At 39.3% G+C, this 19,818-nt stretch overlaps 1 protein-coding gene across 2 annotated transcripts; it reads right to left on the bottom strand.

Moving 5' to 3' along the window:
* Positions 1–6,551: 6,551 nt before the first annotated feature.
* Positions 6,552–19,807, bottom strand: LYRM7 (LYR motif containing 7). Of its 2 annotated transcripts, XM_074856548.1 has the most exons (5): positions 19,773–19,807; positions 16,761–16,833; positions 16,140–16,210; positions 14,064–14,145; positions 6,552–7,090 (listed from the first exon to the last, which is right to left on the bottom strand). In XM_074856548.1, the coding sequence occupies exons 1-5, from the start codon at positions 19,788–19,790 to the stop codon at positions 7,014–7,016; spliced, it is 321 nt and encodes a 106-aa protein (XP_074712649.1). In that variant the 5' UTR covers positions 19,791–19,807; the 3' UTR covers positions 6,552–7,013. The 2 variants fall into 2 exon arrangements, with proteins under 2 accessions (XP_074712649.1, XP_074712650.1); XM_074856549.1 differs by lacking the exon at positions 14,064–14,145.
* Positions 19,808–19,818: the final 11 nt, after the last annotated feature.

Below are 19,818 nucleotides of genomic sequence, written 5' to 3'. Positions count from 1 at the left end.
ACTATAACTAAACAATGAAAACATAACGTTTTTTTACAGTGGAAAATTGTTGGAAGAACCATTTAGTACATTGACATTATTATTTCACTAGTGCAAAAGCTGTCCTTAATATCCCTTTATTTAATTTGCTCTTCCTTGTATGAATTTTAATGCTCTCATCCTCATTCATATGCTCATTCATTTCACATTTCATTTATCTGTTTCACAGGGGCCAGGCTCACCTCAGCTACTCTTGGACAACACTGCAGTGTCCAGTGAGACCACTTGTCTTCTTGTATTTCCACTAAGCATGTTCAGAGGAAATTTACTGAGGAGACCACATGCATAACTAAATACTAGTGACCAAAAAAAATCTGTCATTTTCTTAACATTAAAGGGAAATCCATTCAGGGACTATTTCCAGCCAGGTAAGAATTCCTTCTTTATCCTTTCTCAGTACTATGTTGTTATATAGGAGATCTCTTCCCTGCTGATCCAGTATAACATGTTGGTCAAACTGCTACAGAAAGTTTACTCTATACTTAGCCTTTGAAATCTCATCCAAAGGAATTACAGCCTGAAAGCCATACTCTTTGTGTTGTGACATAGATTTTCACAGCTAACTGTGAAAAGTGCAGGTTTGTTCCTTCTCCTTAAAAGCACTTGTTTTTTGAGGGCAGATTTTGTGCTGGGTCTCCAAAAATCCTCCAAGAAACTGACTTCAGGCTGCAAATGTCAGGAAGAAATCTGAAGCAGAGGACAGCAGCCCTCCTGAGCAGAAAATGTATGGATGGACTGATAACTATCTACACAGAAACATCAGTGCTGGCTGACCTGCAGGTGGACAGCAATGGACCAAAGATTTTTATCTTAAATACATACTTAGAGAGGGAAGGAAGCATTGCAATGACGTTTTCATTTTTTCCTTTACAAACTGACTGGAAAAAGTGCAGAATATTGTATGGGTCACTGCCTGCTTGCTTTCACTCCCACAGTTCTACTGCACAGAGAACAGAATGACAAAATTCCTATGCTCAGCTACGGAGATGTCTTTCAGCTGGAAAAGGCAGTTCAGGGGCGGCTGAATCAATCTTCACACATAACCACTGACCTCAGAGAATGGGGCTGCTGCTAATAAAGCAGCAGGTGAAACAGTAAAACTGTTCCCATTTTTATGGCCTAAACTAGAGTATGCCATCCTCCCTCCCAGCTTCTACAGACCATAGTTTTGCCAGCTGTTTATTTAATCCTAACTAATTCTGGACTCAAGCCATAGGCTCTCAGGTAGATGAGATGGAAAGCTGAAGCACATACTCTGAGAAAAAGGAGAGCATAATTTGAAAGGAAGATGCTTTTACTCCTCCATCTGATGCAAACCAGATTTTTGAAGTACTAATGGAATGGAAATATATGCTTATAAGAAGAGCAAATTATTTAAACTTATTGCTATTTATCAAAGTATAAAGATGTGCCCTTCCTCTCATCAGATTTATTCTTGCTGACAGAAAGTCACAGGAAAGCTAAACTTTTAAAAACCTGAATAAAATTATCATAAAAGCTTCACTATTGAAGTCTTTCAACAGAATTAGAGAGATCTGGCTATCTACACCATAGATTTACCCCATGCAAGCAACATATATTTTACCCTCAAAGATGAATGGATTTCTACTAGAGTTATCAAAACATCAAACTTCTGTAGATGTAAAATACCAGCCTTAATACTGAATTCATGTTGCAATTTGTGCTTTAAGTAATTAAATTCCCATAAAGCTAAAGATCAGAGATTTGACAGCCCACTGAACTCCATAGGATTTAGGATTAAATAGTTGGAAGTAGTTTGGAAAGAGTTGCCTAAGGCAGGGAAGTACTAGGACTCAGCTCTTCCTGTAAGTTGGTCAGGCTTTATTTTTAGTTTTCAATTGTCAATATTTTTTTTCCCTTTTGTAAAGGAAGTGTAAAGAACTGCCAGTACTTGAAGCTAAATTACTTTATTTACAGGTCCAATATGATACAAACAGGACTGATGATGCTATGCAGCATTCAGACTAGTTCAGCTCCTTCAGCTCACATGACCTCTGAGAAATAGAATAAATGATAATGCTAGATTTAGTCACTGAAGTTGCCACAGGTTTGTTCATATCATATTACCTTAAAAAACTGCCTGAGAACTTGGCACCTTGAGGAAGGTACAGGCCACACTTCCAGATTAAACTTTTAATGCTACTTCCAGATCAACTCTTTGTGGAGTCACTTTGCGGTGTACAACAGCAGTCCCTGTAAAAATAGCAACTAAATGCTTCCTTTACCAAAATGCAGAGGAACAGAGAAGGGGATTAATTTGGCCCTGCTAAATTAGAAAAGCCACCTTATTTCACCTGAAGACCATAAAACTCCAACACAAATACTACCCATGCAAACAAAATCAATTCATAGATTAAATCTGTCACCTGGGTTTTATGAACATCAGGCTATAGCACATCTACTAATACCATACTTGATCCCTAACCTAGGTTATAGCTTGCAGAAAAAAACTGAAGAAACCTTTTATTTTGAAACTGTTAAATAAAGGAGAGGGAAAGGTGATTAGAACAACACCAAAACTTAATATTTAAACAGGAAATACTCCCTGGCTGAATTTAATGCTTTCATTAAAGCTACAGTGTACACCAAGTCAACACTTCATGAAGAATATCAGGGCAGAAGGCTCTAACAGACACATCAGATGATGATGTCAAAAGCTGATGTGTTTAGAATTTTTTTACGTGTGATCATTGAGGTGACATCTGTTCTGCCAAACTCTGTGTAAGCAGTCAAGTAGAGCTGAAACTCGCTTTTAAAATACCAGGTTCTGCTAAGCAGCACTGTTAGTGTATCTGTACAGGTCATGAAGGCACCTAGAGACACCCAGAAGTTACACCATACTGATCTCTTGGCTGTAGCAGCAGAACTGTAGCAGATCTGAACAAGCAGTGAGCCCTTTTCAGCAACATTTCCTGCTTGCCTCCAAAAGATCCCTACAGATTTTTTTTATTTAAGGCATAGTTAAATTACAGTTTAAAGAACTATTACCTTTAAGGCTTATCTTTTAAGACTGATGATGCATAGTCTGGAAGAAAGGCACATATGTCTGCTCTAAAAATCTGCAGTTCCAGTAACCTGAAAAAGTTGGATGTGATTGAATCGTGTTATTGTGAGCCTATTAAATTACAGTTTCTCTTGTAAAGAATCAACCTTTTCTCCTCCCAAGTCATTAAGTGAAAGTCCCTGTATTGTTTTAAGCAGTTTCAGATAACACTTCAAACTTTGCAGAGGGAATGCAACAATACTTCCTGTATTTTTAACATTATTTACTATTGATATTAAGGAAAATAAAGGTATATATGAGCACAAAGCCAGCAGTATCAAGAACAGATTCACACGCAGAGTGAAATGAAAATGGAAACAGAAGCTGGGGAGATGACTGGGTACTGGAACATGAGCCAACAGGTAAGCATGGAATAACGGGAAGAGGAACAGTCACTACCACCAACTAGCACAGAGAAGCCTTTGATTACCAGCTGCTCATTAAGCAGGTTTGTGAGTCTTTCAAGGCTGGAAGGTTAGATTTGCAGAAAGCAAACACCTGCTGGGCCCAGACAGTGACCAAGTCTGAGATACTTCTAGGCTCAATTCCTTATTTGGATTCCTATTTATCCTGGTCTGGATAGCCCCTCGATTCCTATTTAAGATCACGTTGAAACAGGAGTAATAAATAGGCCTGTCAGTCTCTTACATTAGCAGTCTTTTGCCTATCAGCTTGATTTTACTCATCTCGGTACTGCAAAATTCAGTTTATCTTTGCTGCCCAGGAATGCACAAAGACAGCAGGAACATGGAATGTTAATGCACAGACCATAAACATACTGCACAGGAGTGTAAGGAGAATTGTTCTGGGGGCCATTAAATTCTACCAACTTTTTTTTATCATGTCCTTTATATTAGCAGTTGTGTATGTTATCTGGATGACTCTTTCTGTATTCTTATTACGAGTATTCAAGATGTAGGTAAGATGAAGCACACAAATGCCTGTCAAATCCCAAGGATGATCCTGTCAGCTGACATTTCCATACTATCTTTCTATTAATTATTCGTTCTTGTTAAAAATAAAAACCTAAAACACATGACAGCAGAACAATACTGAAGCAGTAGCCACATGAAAATATTTTCTCCACTTGCTGTTTCCTCAAACATCGTACAAAAGACTGCCATCTACTGCCAACATCACTAAGTATTTTAATACATATTTTGCATGGTAACAAGCAATACTATTTTACATCAGTACCAAGACTGAAGATCGACCAAGCCTCAGTTCTACGAAATCAATCTCAAGGGTAAAATCACTGATACACTACTCCCATAGCCTAAAGCAATGGGTCTATGAGAGATGAATTTCCCCCAATTCCAGTGTGCCATGGGATATTGACTTTAATGGTTGTATGATTCTTGCCAGACCTCTGTTTAATTATTTCTGCTGATTATTAAATCAGTCACTTCACTTGAGGTAATGTTCTGTTTTGTCTCTTTGCAGCTGCAACTACCTTCTATTTTCCCTTCCTTGCATACCCCTCTCTTACGCTCCTTATGGGAAAAAAAAAATTCAATGTAGGCAAGCTGCAAAGTGGTGGGAAACCAGACATAGAATATGCCTTATCCTTAGGGAAGTAAGCAACACAAGAGCCCTAGATCAGCAAATCCCCTACAGACAGACATGTTTGTTTTGTAGTGGAGCCACTCAACCACAACAAATAGCAAGAACTGCACTCTTTTCATTCTACCTCCCATCATTTGCCTCCTGCCTTCTAGCTACAATGCAGGGACTATCAGTGCAACTGAAAGATGGATACTGACAACATATTCTCTGATGGTTACCCTGCCCAAGGCAGCCAGAAGCAATAGTTTTAAAGAAAGGAGAACTTACCGCACTGACATGCTCTGTGAAGAAAAGAGGCAGGATGCAGGCACTAGTTTTCCATTTCAGTCAGTCATTGAAACCATGTCAGAATCCAAACAGATATGCAATATTGACATCTTGGAAGCTTATTAAAAATAAACAAGATCACTGGGACCTGAAATAGAGCTGAGACGTATTACTGGGTGTGCTGGGTTTGTGTGGTGGGGTTTTGGTAGCAGGGGAGAGGGCTACAGCAGTGGCCTCTGTGAGAAGCTTCTCAAAAGCTCCCCCAGCTCCAAGTCAGACCTGCCTCAGGCCAAGGCCGAGCCAGTGGCTTTGCCTCTGCAATAATGCATTTAAGAAGGGGAATCTGAGAGGGACTTGTAACTGGTGAGTAGGAGTTACCAGAAGGACACCTATGTGAACACCAAGGTCAGTGGAAGGATTGAGGAAGGGGAGGAGGTGTGCCGGAGCTGAGAGACCCCCTGTATCCTGTGGTGAGACAGCAGGGCTGTCCTCCTGTAGCCCATGGAGGTCATCGGAGGAGCAGAGTTCTGCCTGTGGAGAACTCCCAGGGCTCTATAGGTAGAAGCAGCACCTGCTGTTGTAGTTTGGCACTGGGAGGACTGCAACATGTGGGGGTGACCCACGCTGCAGCATCTCAAGAAGAACACATCCCATGGGTAAGACTCACGATGAGAAAGTTTATGAAGGACTGTTTCCCATGAGAGAGCCATGTTGGAGCAGGGGAAGAATGCAGAGGAGTGTTTTCCCCCAACCTTGGAGGAAGCAGCAGTGGACTGACTGAAAACTCCCCATCCCCTGCTCCTGCACTGCTGAGGGGAGGAGGTAGAGATATTGGGAACAAAACTGAGCCCAGGAAGCAGGAAGGGGTGGGGGGAGGTGTTTTGAAAATGTGGTAATGCTTCTCACTGTCCCCCACTCTGTCTGTTAAGTGTTGCTTTGTTAGTGTTTGAATTGATGTTCTTTTTTTATTTCCTCTCTTTGCCCATGACTGTTAATGGGTGAGCCACCCCTCCCTATCCTTATCTCGATTCCTGAGCCTTTTAATTCATTTTCTCTTTCCCAGCGGTGGGGGGTAAGGGGTAAGTGAACAGGCTTCGTGGTGCTCAGTTGCCCTCTGGGCTCAAACCATGACACTAGACTACTTCACTCCTGTGTGAGGTGTTTAGATCCTCGTATGGTGCCTGTTACCATTTTCACAGAGAAGATTCTATATATCACTACAGTTGTCTTTGGTTCCAATGAAAATGGAAGTAAACAGATCATTGTGATGAATTCCACTTCAGATCACTTGCAACTAAGCAACAAGCCTCTTTTCTTTGGAAAATGCCTCAGTAAGTCACTCTATAATCACAAGGTAAAACAGAAACCTTAAATTCATAAACCATATATCTAAAACAACATCCTTAGGTTAGGTTGTGGCTGGGTTGTCTTGTTCCACTGTCATCTAAGAACTCAAACCCTGCCACTCCTGGTCGTTCAAAGGTGTGAGGGAGAAGAAAAACACTACACACACTCTCCCATCTGTAAAATCTGAATTATTCAGATAAATCTCAAGAAGTCTCTCAAACACCACAGTATATTAGTGTACAATTAATGACAACTTCAGAAATCATGCTTCTGGTTCAAAGCATAAATTTAATGGTAAGTGCCACAAGACTGTTCTTCATTACTTCAAAGCAGCATATGGTTGACAATAAACTTACAAACAAGTATTATCAGGATTAAGAACTGCATTTAATTTGTATTTAGTTTTTAAAACTCTGGATTGCTAGGAAACAATCTGTCTGACAGCTGTCATAATTACAAACACTCCTGGCTGAAGTAACACAATTCAGCAGCTTATTTTTAATAGAACTGTGCGTCTTGAGTTTCTGTGGAAGTATTAGTATCTTCCACAGAAGAAGTGCATGATGGTATCACAGCACACAATAAAATTGGTGACTCAGTTTCAGTTTTGTTTTCCTGATAACAACATTTAACTGTTCTTAAAAATTAGCTTTAAAACAGGTATCCACTACTGGTTTTCAGAGATCTCATTACAGGATATTAACCTTCTGGGGAGAGGGGCATATTTTCCTCAGGATTCATGCTTTTTTGTTGGTTTATCAAAGTAAGGAGTGTTGTCTTGTAGCAGATCTTTCCTGGGTATGAGCACTGTAAGAGAAAAAAAACCCTGTAAGAATATAATCTTATGGAAAATAATATTTAACATTCTAAAGTTGTTTTTACATTTACAAACAAAAAAACAGTTTACTACAAAAAAAATCAGGTTACTAAAATGAGAATCTGAACTTCTGGTAAGCATACGAGCAGCATCATGGTATCTACCCAAGACAAAATTATATTAAGATTTTTACTTTCTCTTGGACAGAATATTGGCTTTCCCTTTTTCCTGAAGCACTGAAAATATTTTAATAGCATTAAGAATCCATAAAAAATGGTAAAGTGTTGCAATAACTTTTAGCAAGAAAGAATGGAAATTTTATCATGCCTAAATCAGACTATGTTTAGTTCAACAGCTCCAAAAATTAATACTTAATTTGATTTAGCCTTCTCTCCCAGCATCCTGGAATCTGATCTGTAATATTCATTGTCACACCTGTTTTAAAGGCCAATACGAAAAGAAAGCATCAAATGAAAATTATGTGTGGTGTGTTAGGGTTTGTCTAATTATACATAATTTTAACCTCTTCCTGACTCTAAGTTCTTGCCTTCTAGCCCTTCAGAAATCAGCTTGTCCTTTCTTCATGAAGGGAAGGAGTTCTGTCATGTCAGATTTGCTCCAGGAGTAAAAACTAAAGCACAAGCACCTGAAATCATAATGCTTTACTTTGACTAGGTCAGACAGCTGCGAAAGGTACAGTAAACCTGTAAAACTGTGTGTGTTTGTGTGCACGTGTCTGTAATGAGTAACATTCTGTACAAAGTGCACTGATATCCCATATCTTACAAGAAAACTGATTTCCTTGAAGGTATGTTCCTTTTGCATCTGTGTACTGATACTGATACATTTAATAAGTTTCTAAGAGCCTTAACTAAAATTTAAATTGCATTTCTCTTAGACAAAATGTGAGTAAATTTATGACAAAACATGTTGATCTACACACCTAGAATAGGTACATGAAACAGAAATACCAAAGAAAAACAGAATTGGATATAAAGTAATGAAAAACAAAAGTCCAAACAAATAAAGATTGAAAGAATAATTTTTAACTTTCCTTTTCAAAGGTAAGTTTTGAGCAAACATTGCCAACACACCAGATCAAAATCATCAGAACATGCTGCATGTGTGATATATTACAAAAATGTAAGCTCTACTTGTGTCAACTTAATCTGAAACTAAAGTGAAACGAATAGAACGAAGACATTTGTATACTAACATAACTCAGACTGAAACATTAAAAAATCAGAAAAATTGTCTAACAAGCTCCTAATTTAAATTGTCTTCTCTTTAATAAGAAAATCTTAGCCTAATTTCTTTTTTTCTTTTTTTAAAGATCTACCAGTGAATCCCAACATAAGCGTATACCACTGCATCTCAAATTCTTTTTAAAGAATAACACTGCCCTGTGCACTGCTTCTATGACAGCACAGAATGATTTCATTTGATTAGGGAAAACATTCCCCTTACCAATATTTATTCTCACTGTCTAACACAAGTCTTTGGATTTTTCTATTCAGTTATTAAATAGTTATTTTAGAGATGCAGGACTGGAAGAAAGAAAGGAAAGGGGAAAGGGGAAAGGGGAAAGGGGAAAGGGGAAAGGGGAAAGGGGAAAGGGGAAAGGGGAAAGGGGAAAGGGGAAAGGGGAAAGGGGAAAGGGGAAAGGGGAAAGGGGAAAGGGGAAAGGGGAAAGGGGAAAGGGGAAAGGGGAAAGGGGAAAGGGGAAAGGGGAAAGGGGAAAGGGGAAAGGGGAAAGGGGAAAGGGGAAAGGGGAAAGGGGAAAGGGGAAAGGGGAAAGGGGAAAGGGGAAAGGGGAAAGGGGAAAGGGGAAAGGGGAAAGGGGAAAGGAAAGGGAAAACACCAAGTGTAACTAAATTGTGTGTACTGTCAGCTATAATATGAAAAGTTAGAGCCAAAAGATTTTGACAGTAACTCGAGGAAAGCACCTGTGGGAACAGGTTTCTGAAACATGGTACCTAGTTTCTTTTCCTGTTCCCAGGGCCTGCCCCCCCATCCCCGCTCTTCTTTCCTACAATATAGCAACTGATCACTTTAATCCTTTTTGGGGTGGGAGGGGCAATGGCTGGGCATGAAGCAAAACCATAATACTAATTTAAATACAGCCCAAATGTAAGTATTCTTTCTTTACAAATAGGCCAATATGATTTCTATTACTGCAAAGTAAATCTTCACCTACAAAGTTTCCAAAACAAACAGGTAGCACCTAAGATGAAGCACTATGAAAAGTAAACTTTTCAACTGAGGTTGCTTATTTTTATTTGCTAACAAACAGCAACTCAAGCAGCCACCTTAGGGCTGCCCTTCCACTTTTTCTTTTGGTTTTTTTTGTTAATAAATATGTTCCAAGCCTCTCATTTAATACAAAATGATACCATAAAAGCAACGAGGGAGCTAACTGCAATTCTACTGGCACTATAATTACCATAGAGCATAAAGATTAAGGATCAAAAAGGTTGATTTTGTTCTGCTAAAACTTCTTTAATCAAAGCTGTACTGGAATTGAATACCCATTCAATGTGCTACCTAAGTAGACTCATACACACACACACAGGCCCTTCCTACAATAAACTTCCCATCAGAAACTGGCTCCTACGAGACAAAAAAACCAAAGGGGAGTGAGAAGATCCACTTGGTATTTTCATCATATAAATGCACAACACGTTTGGAGGATACACAGCCAGGACAGCTGACCCCAAGTCACCAAAGGGATAGTCCATACCATCTGACATCGTGCTCAGCAATAAAAGCTGGAAAAAGGAGGAAAGGGGGATGTTCAGAGTTACGGCAGTTATCTTCCTAAGTAAACATTACGCATGATGGAGCCCTGCTTTCCTGGAGATGGCTGAACACCTGACTGATGATGGGAAGTACTGAATTAATTCCTTTCTCTGCTTTGCTTGCGCACGTAGCTTTCACTCTACCTATTAAACTGTCCCAGTTGGGGGAAGTGAGAACGTGGCTGTGTGGGCCTTAGTTGCCGGCTGGGGTTAAACCACGACAACACCTAGCCATAGATTCAACTGGAAGCTGAAGTCCCACTTCCAACTTTTTTCCACTTTTTAATCTCAGACAATTTTTCTTTACAAACAAGAAAGGATGGAAACAATACAGTAAGATATTCAACACAATGGAACAGCAGTGGAAACCACACCCATTTACAGGTACAATTTCACACAATGTACTGACCATGCAATTCAGCATAAACTACTATCAAAATACAGTGACAATTATTTCAACTCCCTAAAAATTCTGAATTTCTGGTTTGGGAATTTTCTAATAGCATACTCTGTGCTACTAGTGATATTAATAGTGTAACAAAAGCTATATCAGAATTGCCTAGTTCAGAGTGCTGACTAATCAAAGCTGGATTCTTAGGAAAGGTGCAAACACACTAGAAGCCTGCTCAAAAAATGGCACTTAGGAATAATGTTCTGTTACTTATCAATTTACCATTGTATAAAGGTCTGTATATTCTTTCTATAAGGAGATTTGCTTTTACTCTTTCACTATGGGATCAAGCTAAGCATCAAGTTTGATCTTCTGCTTTTTTGTACTTTTGAATAATAACCTTCCTCCTCGCCACAAAGATTTTTCATTGCTACAACCTTTAAGAATTATTTATTGTGCAAAATAAAAATGCCTTTTTTATTTTGTATTAGCTTTGAATGTAAATTCCAACTCCACTGAATGCTCTTTACATTTTAATTATACCAGGACAAGCAAGAATATCTATCCATTCTATACATTTTTTTAATACTGTTCATTCTTATTCCATGACCTTCTATCATGATTCTCTGTACTTCTTTTCTAAGAATTCTTGATCCTTTAATTGGTGACTCACTACATTGTCAAGACTAAATATTCCAAACACACACAAAACAGACAGCTCTTGAACTCTGATGGGTTTTCAAGACTATTGTTTTGTTCTTACTGCAGTAAGATCAATTACAGAGAAGCAAAGCTTAGACATATCCAAAACAGATACAGAAAAAAAAAATGGGCAGGAGACTGCATAATGACATCCTTTGCATTCATAAGCAGGTCAAATGCACCCTGTGTACAGATGCACTCCAGATTTTTTGCTGCAGGACAGTTTTTCTGGCCAGTACCAGACTCTGGAAGTCCTCCTTCTTCCACACAAACCCCATTGCTACCATTTCTCTAAGAAGTCTGTAAAATTAGGTAGGAGCAATTCTATCACTTTTTGTTTATGGAAATTTTAAAGGAGACAGCATTCAAGCTCTGCTACAGTCAAAAGAGACAATCACCACTACTCTCCCCGCGTTCGCTGAGTCAAGTCATTTCACTGTAAAAGGGTATCAGAATGGTCAGAGAAGGTCTCCCCTTCATAAATCCATGGTGACTACTCCCAGTCCCCATTCTGTTCTTAGAATGTTTGGAAACAGCTTCCAGGATTGGCTCAACCACCTTCCCAGGGATCAAGGTGAGGCTGACCAGCTTCCCAGATCTCTTTCTTGCCGTTCTTGGAAAGAGGAGTGACATTCGCTTTCTTCCAATCCTCAGGCAACTCCCCTAATCACCATGACCTTTCAAAGTTGATTGGAGAGTAGCCTCACAATGACATCAGCCAGCTCCCTCACCACCCATGGGTGCAGTGCATCAGGTCCCATGAATTTGTCTATGCACCCATCTGCTCCCTAGCCTCTTCCTCCTCTACCAAAACTAAGAGCCTCACTCCAGGTCCTCCCTGGGGTCTGAGGCCAATGACTCCTGAAGGCAAACCTTAGCAGTAAAGACTGAGGTGAAGAAGGTAGCGAGTACCTCAGTCTCTTCCGTCTCCTTTGTTATCAGGTCCCCCGCCTACTCAGCTGTGGGCCCACATTTTTCCCCCTCTTCCTTTCGTTGCTGATATACCTGTAGCTGCTGTTCTTGCCATCCTCCAGGTGGGCTTTTGCTGTTCTAACCCCATCCCTACACACACAGTATTAGAATATAAATTAGTATTTGAACATAATTTCATGTGGCTTTTGCAAGGGGAGTTCTGCCTTACAGTCCCCGATGGAGTTCTCTGAACAGCTCTTGGGGAGCTGCCACAACATGCTTGGGGATTCCCAAAAGTCCCTCAGCAAACGCTTTTAAGGAAACAACAGCCTTATTATGATAGAATGTCTTACATGTATAAGTCACTGGTTAAACTGTAGGAAGTGAACAATAAATGACCGGGTGTGCCAATGGAGGGATGTCAAAAGTGGAGTTCTACAGGTATTTTTGTTGGCATCTGTGCTGTTCAACACATTTGTAAGTAATCAGGAAAAGAACAGATTTTAATGATACCATCCTGCATAAGTTCTTTAAGAAAATGGTTTACTGTGAAGAATTGCACGATGAACTTAAAACTTGACTGAGTAACAAGTAAAATGACAGATGAAATTACCTGTAGAGCCATGCAATGCATACAGGTCAAAAAAACCCACACTGACTTCACAAAGAAAGTCATAGGTTCAAAACTGACTATGACCATTCAGATGGGTATAATGAATACAAGATAATTTTGTAAAAATAAATAAATATATGGACGCACAGCAGCCAAAAATTAAATTCATAATTAGGAATGACTAGGAAACTAATTGAGAATGAAAGACAAAACATCATTGCGTCATCATTGTGTGTATAAATGCCTGATTTGCCCATAGCTTGGACTGTGCTCAACTCTGATTGAGAGACCGAGCTCTTAATCATCTTAAGAGAGAGATAGTAGAATTGAAAAGGGTGAAGAGAATAGCAACAGAATGATCACAGGCATTTATTTGTTGTTTCACAGAGAAGCTGTTCCATAGAGGGGGAAAAAAACCAAAAGAGGAGCAATAAGGGGCTTAAAAACTCATGAACAGCTTGGTGAAAATAGATAGTAATTGATGAGTAAGACTAGATTCAAAACTACAGCAAGCAATTCTCCAAAAAAATTCTTCGTCAAAGGTTTTTGGATGCAAGAAATCTGCCTAGGTTGACAGGAACAAGTTCATTAGAGAGAAACACGCCAAAGATAACTAAAACAGAAACCAACCCTCACTCAGGAAGTGCTGCCAGGTATAAACAGCTGGAAGATGTCAAAGTTCACTTGCTCTGTTCCTACTCTTCTGTCATTTGCCTAGGATCACTGTGGAAGACTCAACACTTCAGCCATAATCATAATGGCTGTTCTAAAGTTAAATGCTTTACCAAACCTAAAGCTGAAAATAGTTACAAAGCTTTACAGACACCACTAAACAGAAGCAAAAGGAAACAATGTACAGAGCTGAAGGTTTCTCCTACCCTCTACCACATAGTTGTACGCTGAACCTACTATTTCTCTTGGTTTTGACTGTTAAGAGAAAAGAACTTCTAAAACCAGGAACCAAAATTTGAGAATTTGATAGGTTTTGCATCAAGGCCATTGTTGTGTCACAAATTTTCTAAGGCATAATCTGAAATTTAAATTGTCAGAACAAAGATTTGGAAAAGAACAACCAATCCTCAAAGAAAAAGCTACTCTGTGGACAGCATACATACTGCATTTGCTATTTCTCCTCGACAGATTCTACCTATTTGGTAGAACAAGCACCTACAGGTTCTGTGGCCGCTACATTTAGACATACACTCACTGACTAGCCACTACCCGCATGCTGACTTGCTACCTAATTGCTGTTATTCCTCATAGTTAAGGTACCAAACTATAACTTCTCTCAATCAGGGCATTAAATGCAGTCACTGCCTCTTTTCTATCACCCTCTGTATTTCAAAATATTTGTGTAAAAACTTTGAAATCTCCACCTGTCCTAGGTAGTGTCATTAGACAATGGGCTTAAATTAAGGGTTTGTGCAGAGAATGACAGATAGGCAGACTTTTGCCCTCTCTATTCCTTTACTTACTTTTCAAAATTTATAGTTATTTAGTGAACTACAACATTTTTAAACATCTTATTAGCATGCAGCTTTACTCACATATTTTGTCGGAATCTGTGTGAACTGCCTGAATAACAGAAGTTCTGAGAATCACTTCAACATCTGAAGCTATTTTCAGAAGCTAGAAAAAGGAAAAAAAACCCAACACAAACAACACAACAGAGTAATTTAAATTATATGTGATTATTCCTGGAGGTATTTTCCATACTAGGCAGTTATTCAAATAATAAAGACAGTCAGTTCTATTATTCAGTTAGTTATGCACTATATATACATAGCTTTTACTTTGGGGATCCTGGAATAATTTACAGGTTGATATATAAGCTACTTTGATATACAGCACGAGAGAAATGAAACTTCTGCTCAGTAACATACAGCAGTATAAGATCTACATAGGCAATTAAAACTGCAAAGGAATAAGGTGGAATGCAGCTACCAAAACAAGTAACCAGCTTTCAGTGATCAAAGACACTGGTGAATGCCTCAATAACATTTAGTGAAAGGGCAATTGGTTCTTGTAACGTTCCTCCTCTTGAAATAAGGAGGCAAAGATAAGGACAAAGCATGACAAGAATTAAGAACACTGAGGTTTCACAGAAAAGCAGTACAGGAACAAGGCACTACCTAAAGATTAGTAGAGACATTACTATTTGGCAAAAGGCCTAGAATTCCTTCCCTCATTAAGAGGATAAGCAGAAGCATCCTTGCTAGTTTTGCTGAGCGATTAAGAGAAGCCTAATACTTGCTTGCATGATACCTGTGTCAGAAATAAATGAAATTGCACAAGTGAGACACTTCGGAAGATAAGCTTACACTAGGAAGTAGCCTGTACCAACAGAAGTGGATCTTTGCAAGAGTTAGAGCTCAAGATTTGAATTCTACACTGAATTTCTGCTCCCCCCTTTCCCTTTTAAGGGTTTAGACTAGGTATCCTCCAGTACCCCTACTGAATGCTCATCAGCAACTAGGCTGCATGCTCTGGAAGCACACCTTCCCCTTCAGATTCATCTTAAAGGAATTCTGCCATTTGCTCTGAGACTGCTTCACAAAATAAGCCAACTCACAGGAAGTGGAGATAACCAAGGTAACTTCAGAAGTGCACTCCTGATCTGAACTATAATACTGCAGTAGATTTAGCTGCCACATCTCACATTCTAATACTGCAGATAGTTACTCCTGCCTCCTTAGGTCACTACATAACTAAGTATTTGATGTCATATCAGAAGACATTGCAGCTTTCTATTCTGGCAAAGTAATGCACATTTGGTTGGTCAGTATTAATTTTTTTAGCTGCTGTCCAAAACTGAACACTAACATCCCCATGTTTATGCAAGCAAGCGCCCAGGTTCTCACAAGTCCTGTATATCATTTGATTCAGTTCTTCTGCAACCAAGTCTATTCAGTGTGTACATATATATACACATACAATAAATATGACAGCCTCTATGATGTTCTAGGATTCTGTAGTTCTGATTAAAGTCTAGAATTTCTTCCACTGACACATTTAATCAAGATATCAATTAAACCATATAAAAAAGTTACATGTGTATTTTGTAGGTTGCCATTCCTAACAAATATAGATTTAAAAATTATAGCAAGTTTTTTCCTGTACATCTGTAATAAAAAGAACATACAATTTAAGAGATTGGACATCAGGAACACAAATATGTAAGTATTACTATAGGGGTCTGGTAATAAGCAGAAATGCTAGAAAGTCCAAACTAAATGCTCAGAACTATTTATGTTACTGACTAGTGGCTAGTATGATGCAAAGGTTTAGATTTACTTCTGCAAAGGGCAGATGGAGGCACTTTCTTCCAACTAGTGCCCAGTAACAGTCTAAATACAGTCTGTTAAAAGGCTGAATGACAAGGACTAAATTATTCACTCTCTATGAATGTTAAGAACTAAAAATACCTAAAATACAGAAGTTTCATTTCAGATCTCATTAAGTTTCAGAAAAATGTCAGTAAAAACTGTTAAGATAACAACTGAGCAAAGGTAACTTACACAGCGAGTACTTACACTCCTTTAAGTAGAGATCCTTTAAGTAAAAAGTTCTTATATAAGCACTGTTATGCAAAGTGGAAAAAAAACAATGAAAACAAGAAGTACCTCATTTATCTTCTCTTCAGATGTTTCATCTTGGTTGTTTTTGAATTCTTCATTTATCTTCTGTCTTGCAGCTAAATAAACAAGAAAACAAAAGTGTGAACAAAAAAGTGTATCTTGTCTTTGTCGCTGCCTCAAAGCTCAGAATCCAAAGTCCTTTACAGCACGTTCCTGGTGCATTCTGCTTGAAGTATTTGATTAGAAGATTCCCATGGAATTCAGGTGATGTCTTATTTCAAGTTGACTGGAATAAGTTGGTTTTCTAAAAAAGAAGTATTTATCCCCTGAGGATCAACTGTACATAAAGAGAATCAACTGAAATGCTTAGTGCAGTTGAACATACTTTTTTAAAAAATCCCAGGAAGATCACTGAAGTTCCAAAATGAGATGTTTTCCATATGAAATATGGCTTCAGTGCTTGAGTCTAACAATTAGTTTTTTGTTTCAAATTAAAGGATGTCTGGTTATGGACATACAAGTTTTCCCAATGATTACTTATAAAATGTGGAAGGGAATAATTTAAAGGAAAATGATGTTAAGAATTCTCTTTCTGCGTATCCAGAAAAGGAAGTTCCACAGAAATATAGGTAAGCATGCACCACACCAAAAAAAAATGAATCTCACCTTCAAGGGCTCTGGTATCATTTTTAAAAACTTCTTGCCGGGTTCTGTGTAATAACTTAAAAAGCTTCAAAACCTGATGATACAACATCAATAGAATTAGCTTGTTTCTAGCAGGATTCTTAGTTAAAATGAACATGTTGCGATTAGGAGTGTTCTGGTCGACCTTTCACGTTCTCTTCCATTAGTAAAGTATGGAATCAGTGTCTAAGATGCTTTATCTCAATTCCTGACCAAATAACTTGCAGCCAAAGCAGATGTGAGGAAATCAAAATCCTCCACAGTTCTAGATGTTTCAAATTAATTCAAGATGCTAGAGAGTACTAGCACCACACTCCTAAACAATTATTTGGCATGACGGGAATATAATGCTGAAAATACATTGACGCAAATGTATTTATTATGCCAATATCAAATAAACCCAACAGAATCGGAGTAACTCTAAAAGTCAAGTCACCTGAAGGGACTATCAAGGGTACATCACTGGATATTCTCTGATTATGAAAAAAAGATTATGTAAATGGCTAAAGTATTCTCACACTTACAATGTCGAGTGAGAAAACTGGATTTCAAAAGGAACTCAAACTGTTTATTAACTAATTCAACAATTATTCTTCAAAAGATGACACACCTCAGTATGTATGTAAAGCAAAACCCCCGAAAATCACAGCTCACAGTCATGTGGTTTTGGCTGTTTATTCACAGATACTGACGATTACAGAAATCCTCAAGTCCTTATCAGATTTTTTGGTGTTTGTCAGAGATTGACAAGGATCTCTGACAAGCATAAAAAAAAAATTAAAAAAAAAATCTTGATAATGAGATACCTTTTGAAGTTATTTCTAGTACTTCCTAGTGTGTTTTGGCATCTCTAGAAAGCACAATTTCAAGTACTTCATGACAATCCTAAATTGTTTTCTCACAATTAATGTCAAAAGAAATTTCTTGGAAAGACGCAGAGGAAACACAGGGCTGTTAAATGTGAAATTATCATCTTCTTTATCAGCATGCTCTGTATCTGTGAGCTGGAGATGCAAAGAAGACTGTCCCCTAAAAGGCCAATAAAAACATCCTGGTGGGGCCCTGAAAAAAAGGGTTGCCTCTGCTTTAGATCTGCCAATGACAGAGAGAGAAACGGTAAGCTTCTCTGAAAGCTATTACTTCCAACAGATGTTGATATATTTTTAGATTTTCAATCTAAGTTCTCACCCTCTGCTCAGCTGGTCACTTGGCTACATCTTGAGATAATACATCCAGAAGTGTACACACACAAAAACACAGTTTTGAGGAAAAGGACGAAGACATAAAACTGTAAGAACAGGCAACTTTCCAGCTCACTAGTGCTTCTTTAAGATAATACTACCATAACTTCAGTGCTATTAAGGGACAATTTAGAAACAGAAACAAATCCAAATCTTGCTTCACCACGTGGATTAGACCATGTCATAATTTCTACTGTAATTTATGATTTAGCATCCTGTTGTGTATGACACTGCACTACAGATCTTTCTGGAATGAGGACAAACGCTCAATTGAGTAAGGGTCTCACAAATGTTTAACTAAAAAGCTTTTGTCACTTTTACAAGAATTAGTATACGACTTGACAATCAGTTAAAACAATCCAAGCAGAGACATTTAAAAGAGAACATGGAGTCTGCTAACTCCTTTTCAGCTTCTGTGTCCTTAATAATTAGCAACTTGAACAGAACCCTGCTGCCTTTAATTGCAGCATTCTCTAGATGGATGAACCTGTGGAAAGTAAACCAACAGAATTAAAAGGCAGCAAATAAATTTCTTGTTATGTAGGTGTAGTTTAAGAGGTTTGACTAAATTATTTGGACAGGACATCCTGAAATATTTCTACCCCATAATATTTTTGCCATCTTTGAAACTAGTAAAGTTAACAATACAAATGGTTTTGAGTCAAAGACTTGTATGGCGAAACCTGAAGAAGTTTTTATGGTTATTCTGAACTCTTTGATCAGCAACTTTCAGGCACCTTCCTCTGCTATTTGCCTATTTCTGCAAACCCCTCCTGGAAAGTTCTTCAGCACACCAACCACAGAGTAGGTACATTAGATGACTTTGAAGAAAAATATATTAATGCACGCTCTTTTGAGCTCCGGTCACCTAATGAAACACCACCTAATACTCCAGTCTATTAGTACCCCTAATACTAGGCTTCAGAACACTTCTGAAACAGGGGCTCAACTACCATTAAAATTATACTGTAAAGATGCAAGGTTTAAATAATCCTTCTGTCTTTGCTTTTCTTCATCTTCCCATCACAATTCATTCTCTTGATGTATTTTAACTTCTACTTGTCATCTCTCTACAACGGTTTTTGCATGCAAAACTCTACTATTACCTAGTTTTGTGTCCTCCTTGCCCTGAAAGCCTCTGCCTGTTGATGCTATGTTAGGAATTGCTAGAAGAAACGTTACTACCCTCCAGTGACATACAAGGAAAAAATCCCCATAGTATATAATTTGTATCTAGCTACCATCCACAGCCTAAGGCCGCAAATTTGAGGGGGAACACAGCACACTCTGTCGGTGCTGCACGCACTACAAGGACAAAAACGCCGGAGGCGGCCGGCCGCACGGCGGCAACAACCGGTGGGCCGCAGCCCTCCCTCCGACGCCTGCGCCACTCTGTAGAGCACGAGTGACCCCCGTCGCACGGAGGGCGCAAGCCAAGCGGGGAAGGGCACGGTCGGCCCCGCCACCGCCGCAGGCCGGAGACGGAAGGAGAGGGTGCGCTAGCAGCCTCCACCGCCGACGCACCGCGGGCGCTCCCCGTCCCTTCCCACCGGCCCCGACTCCAGGTCACTCCAGGCGGTCCCCGAGTACCGGGGAGGGGACACCCTTCCCCGCCAGCAACCTCAGAAGACGCGGCCAGGATAGGGCCTGACCGAGAGAAGCCAAGCACCCCCCTCGGCGGGCAGCGGCGGCTGCTGGCGCCCTCTCCCCGCCGCCTCCCGCCCGTGCCGCCGCGCATGCGCACCACACTCGCCTGCCCGCGCCTCGCCATGGTGACCGCCGTCCTGTTCCGGTCCGGA

This window comes from Strix uralensis, chromosome Z (assembly GCF_047716275.1).
Source record: "Strix uralensis isolate ZFMK-TIS-50842 chromosome Z, bStrUra1, whole genome shotgun sequence".
In the NCBI taxonomy this organism is placed as follows: domain Eukaryota; kingdom Metazoa; phylum Chordata; class Aves; order Strigiformes; family Strigidae; genus Strix; species Strix uralensis.
Note: the sequence above shows the minus strand (reverse complement) of the source record. Positions and strands in the feature narration are given on the sequence as shown.

Excerpts from the sequence above, each read along its gene's own strand:
- LYRM7 (XM_074856548.1), bottom strand. Across the intron at positions 14,146-16,139 it reads CTGAAGAGAAGATAAATGAG|CTTCTGAAAATAGCTTCAGA; the intron begins GTACTTCTTGTT and ends TCCTTTTTCTAG. Across the intron at positions 7,091-14,063 it reads CACAGATTCCGACAAAATAT|TGCTCATACCCAGGAAAGAT; the intron begins GTGAGTAAAGCT and ends TTTCTCTTACAG.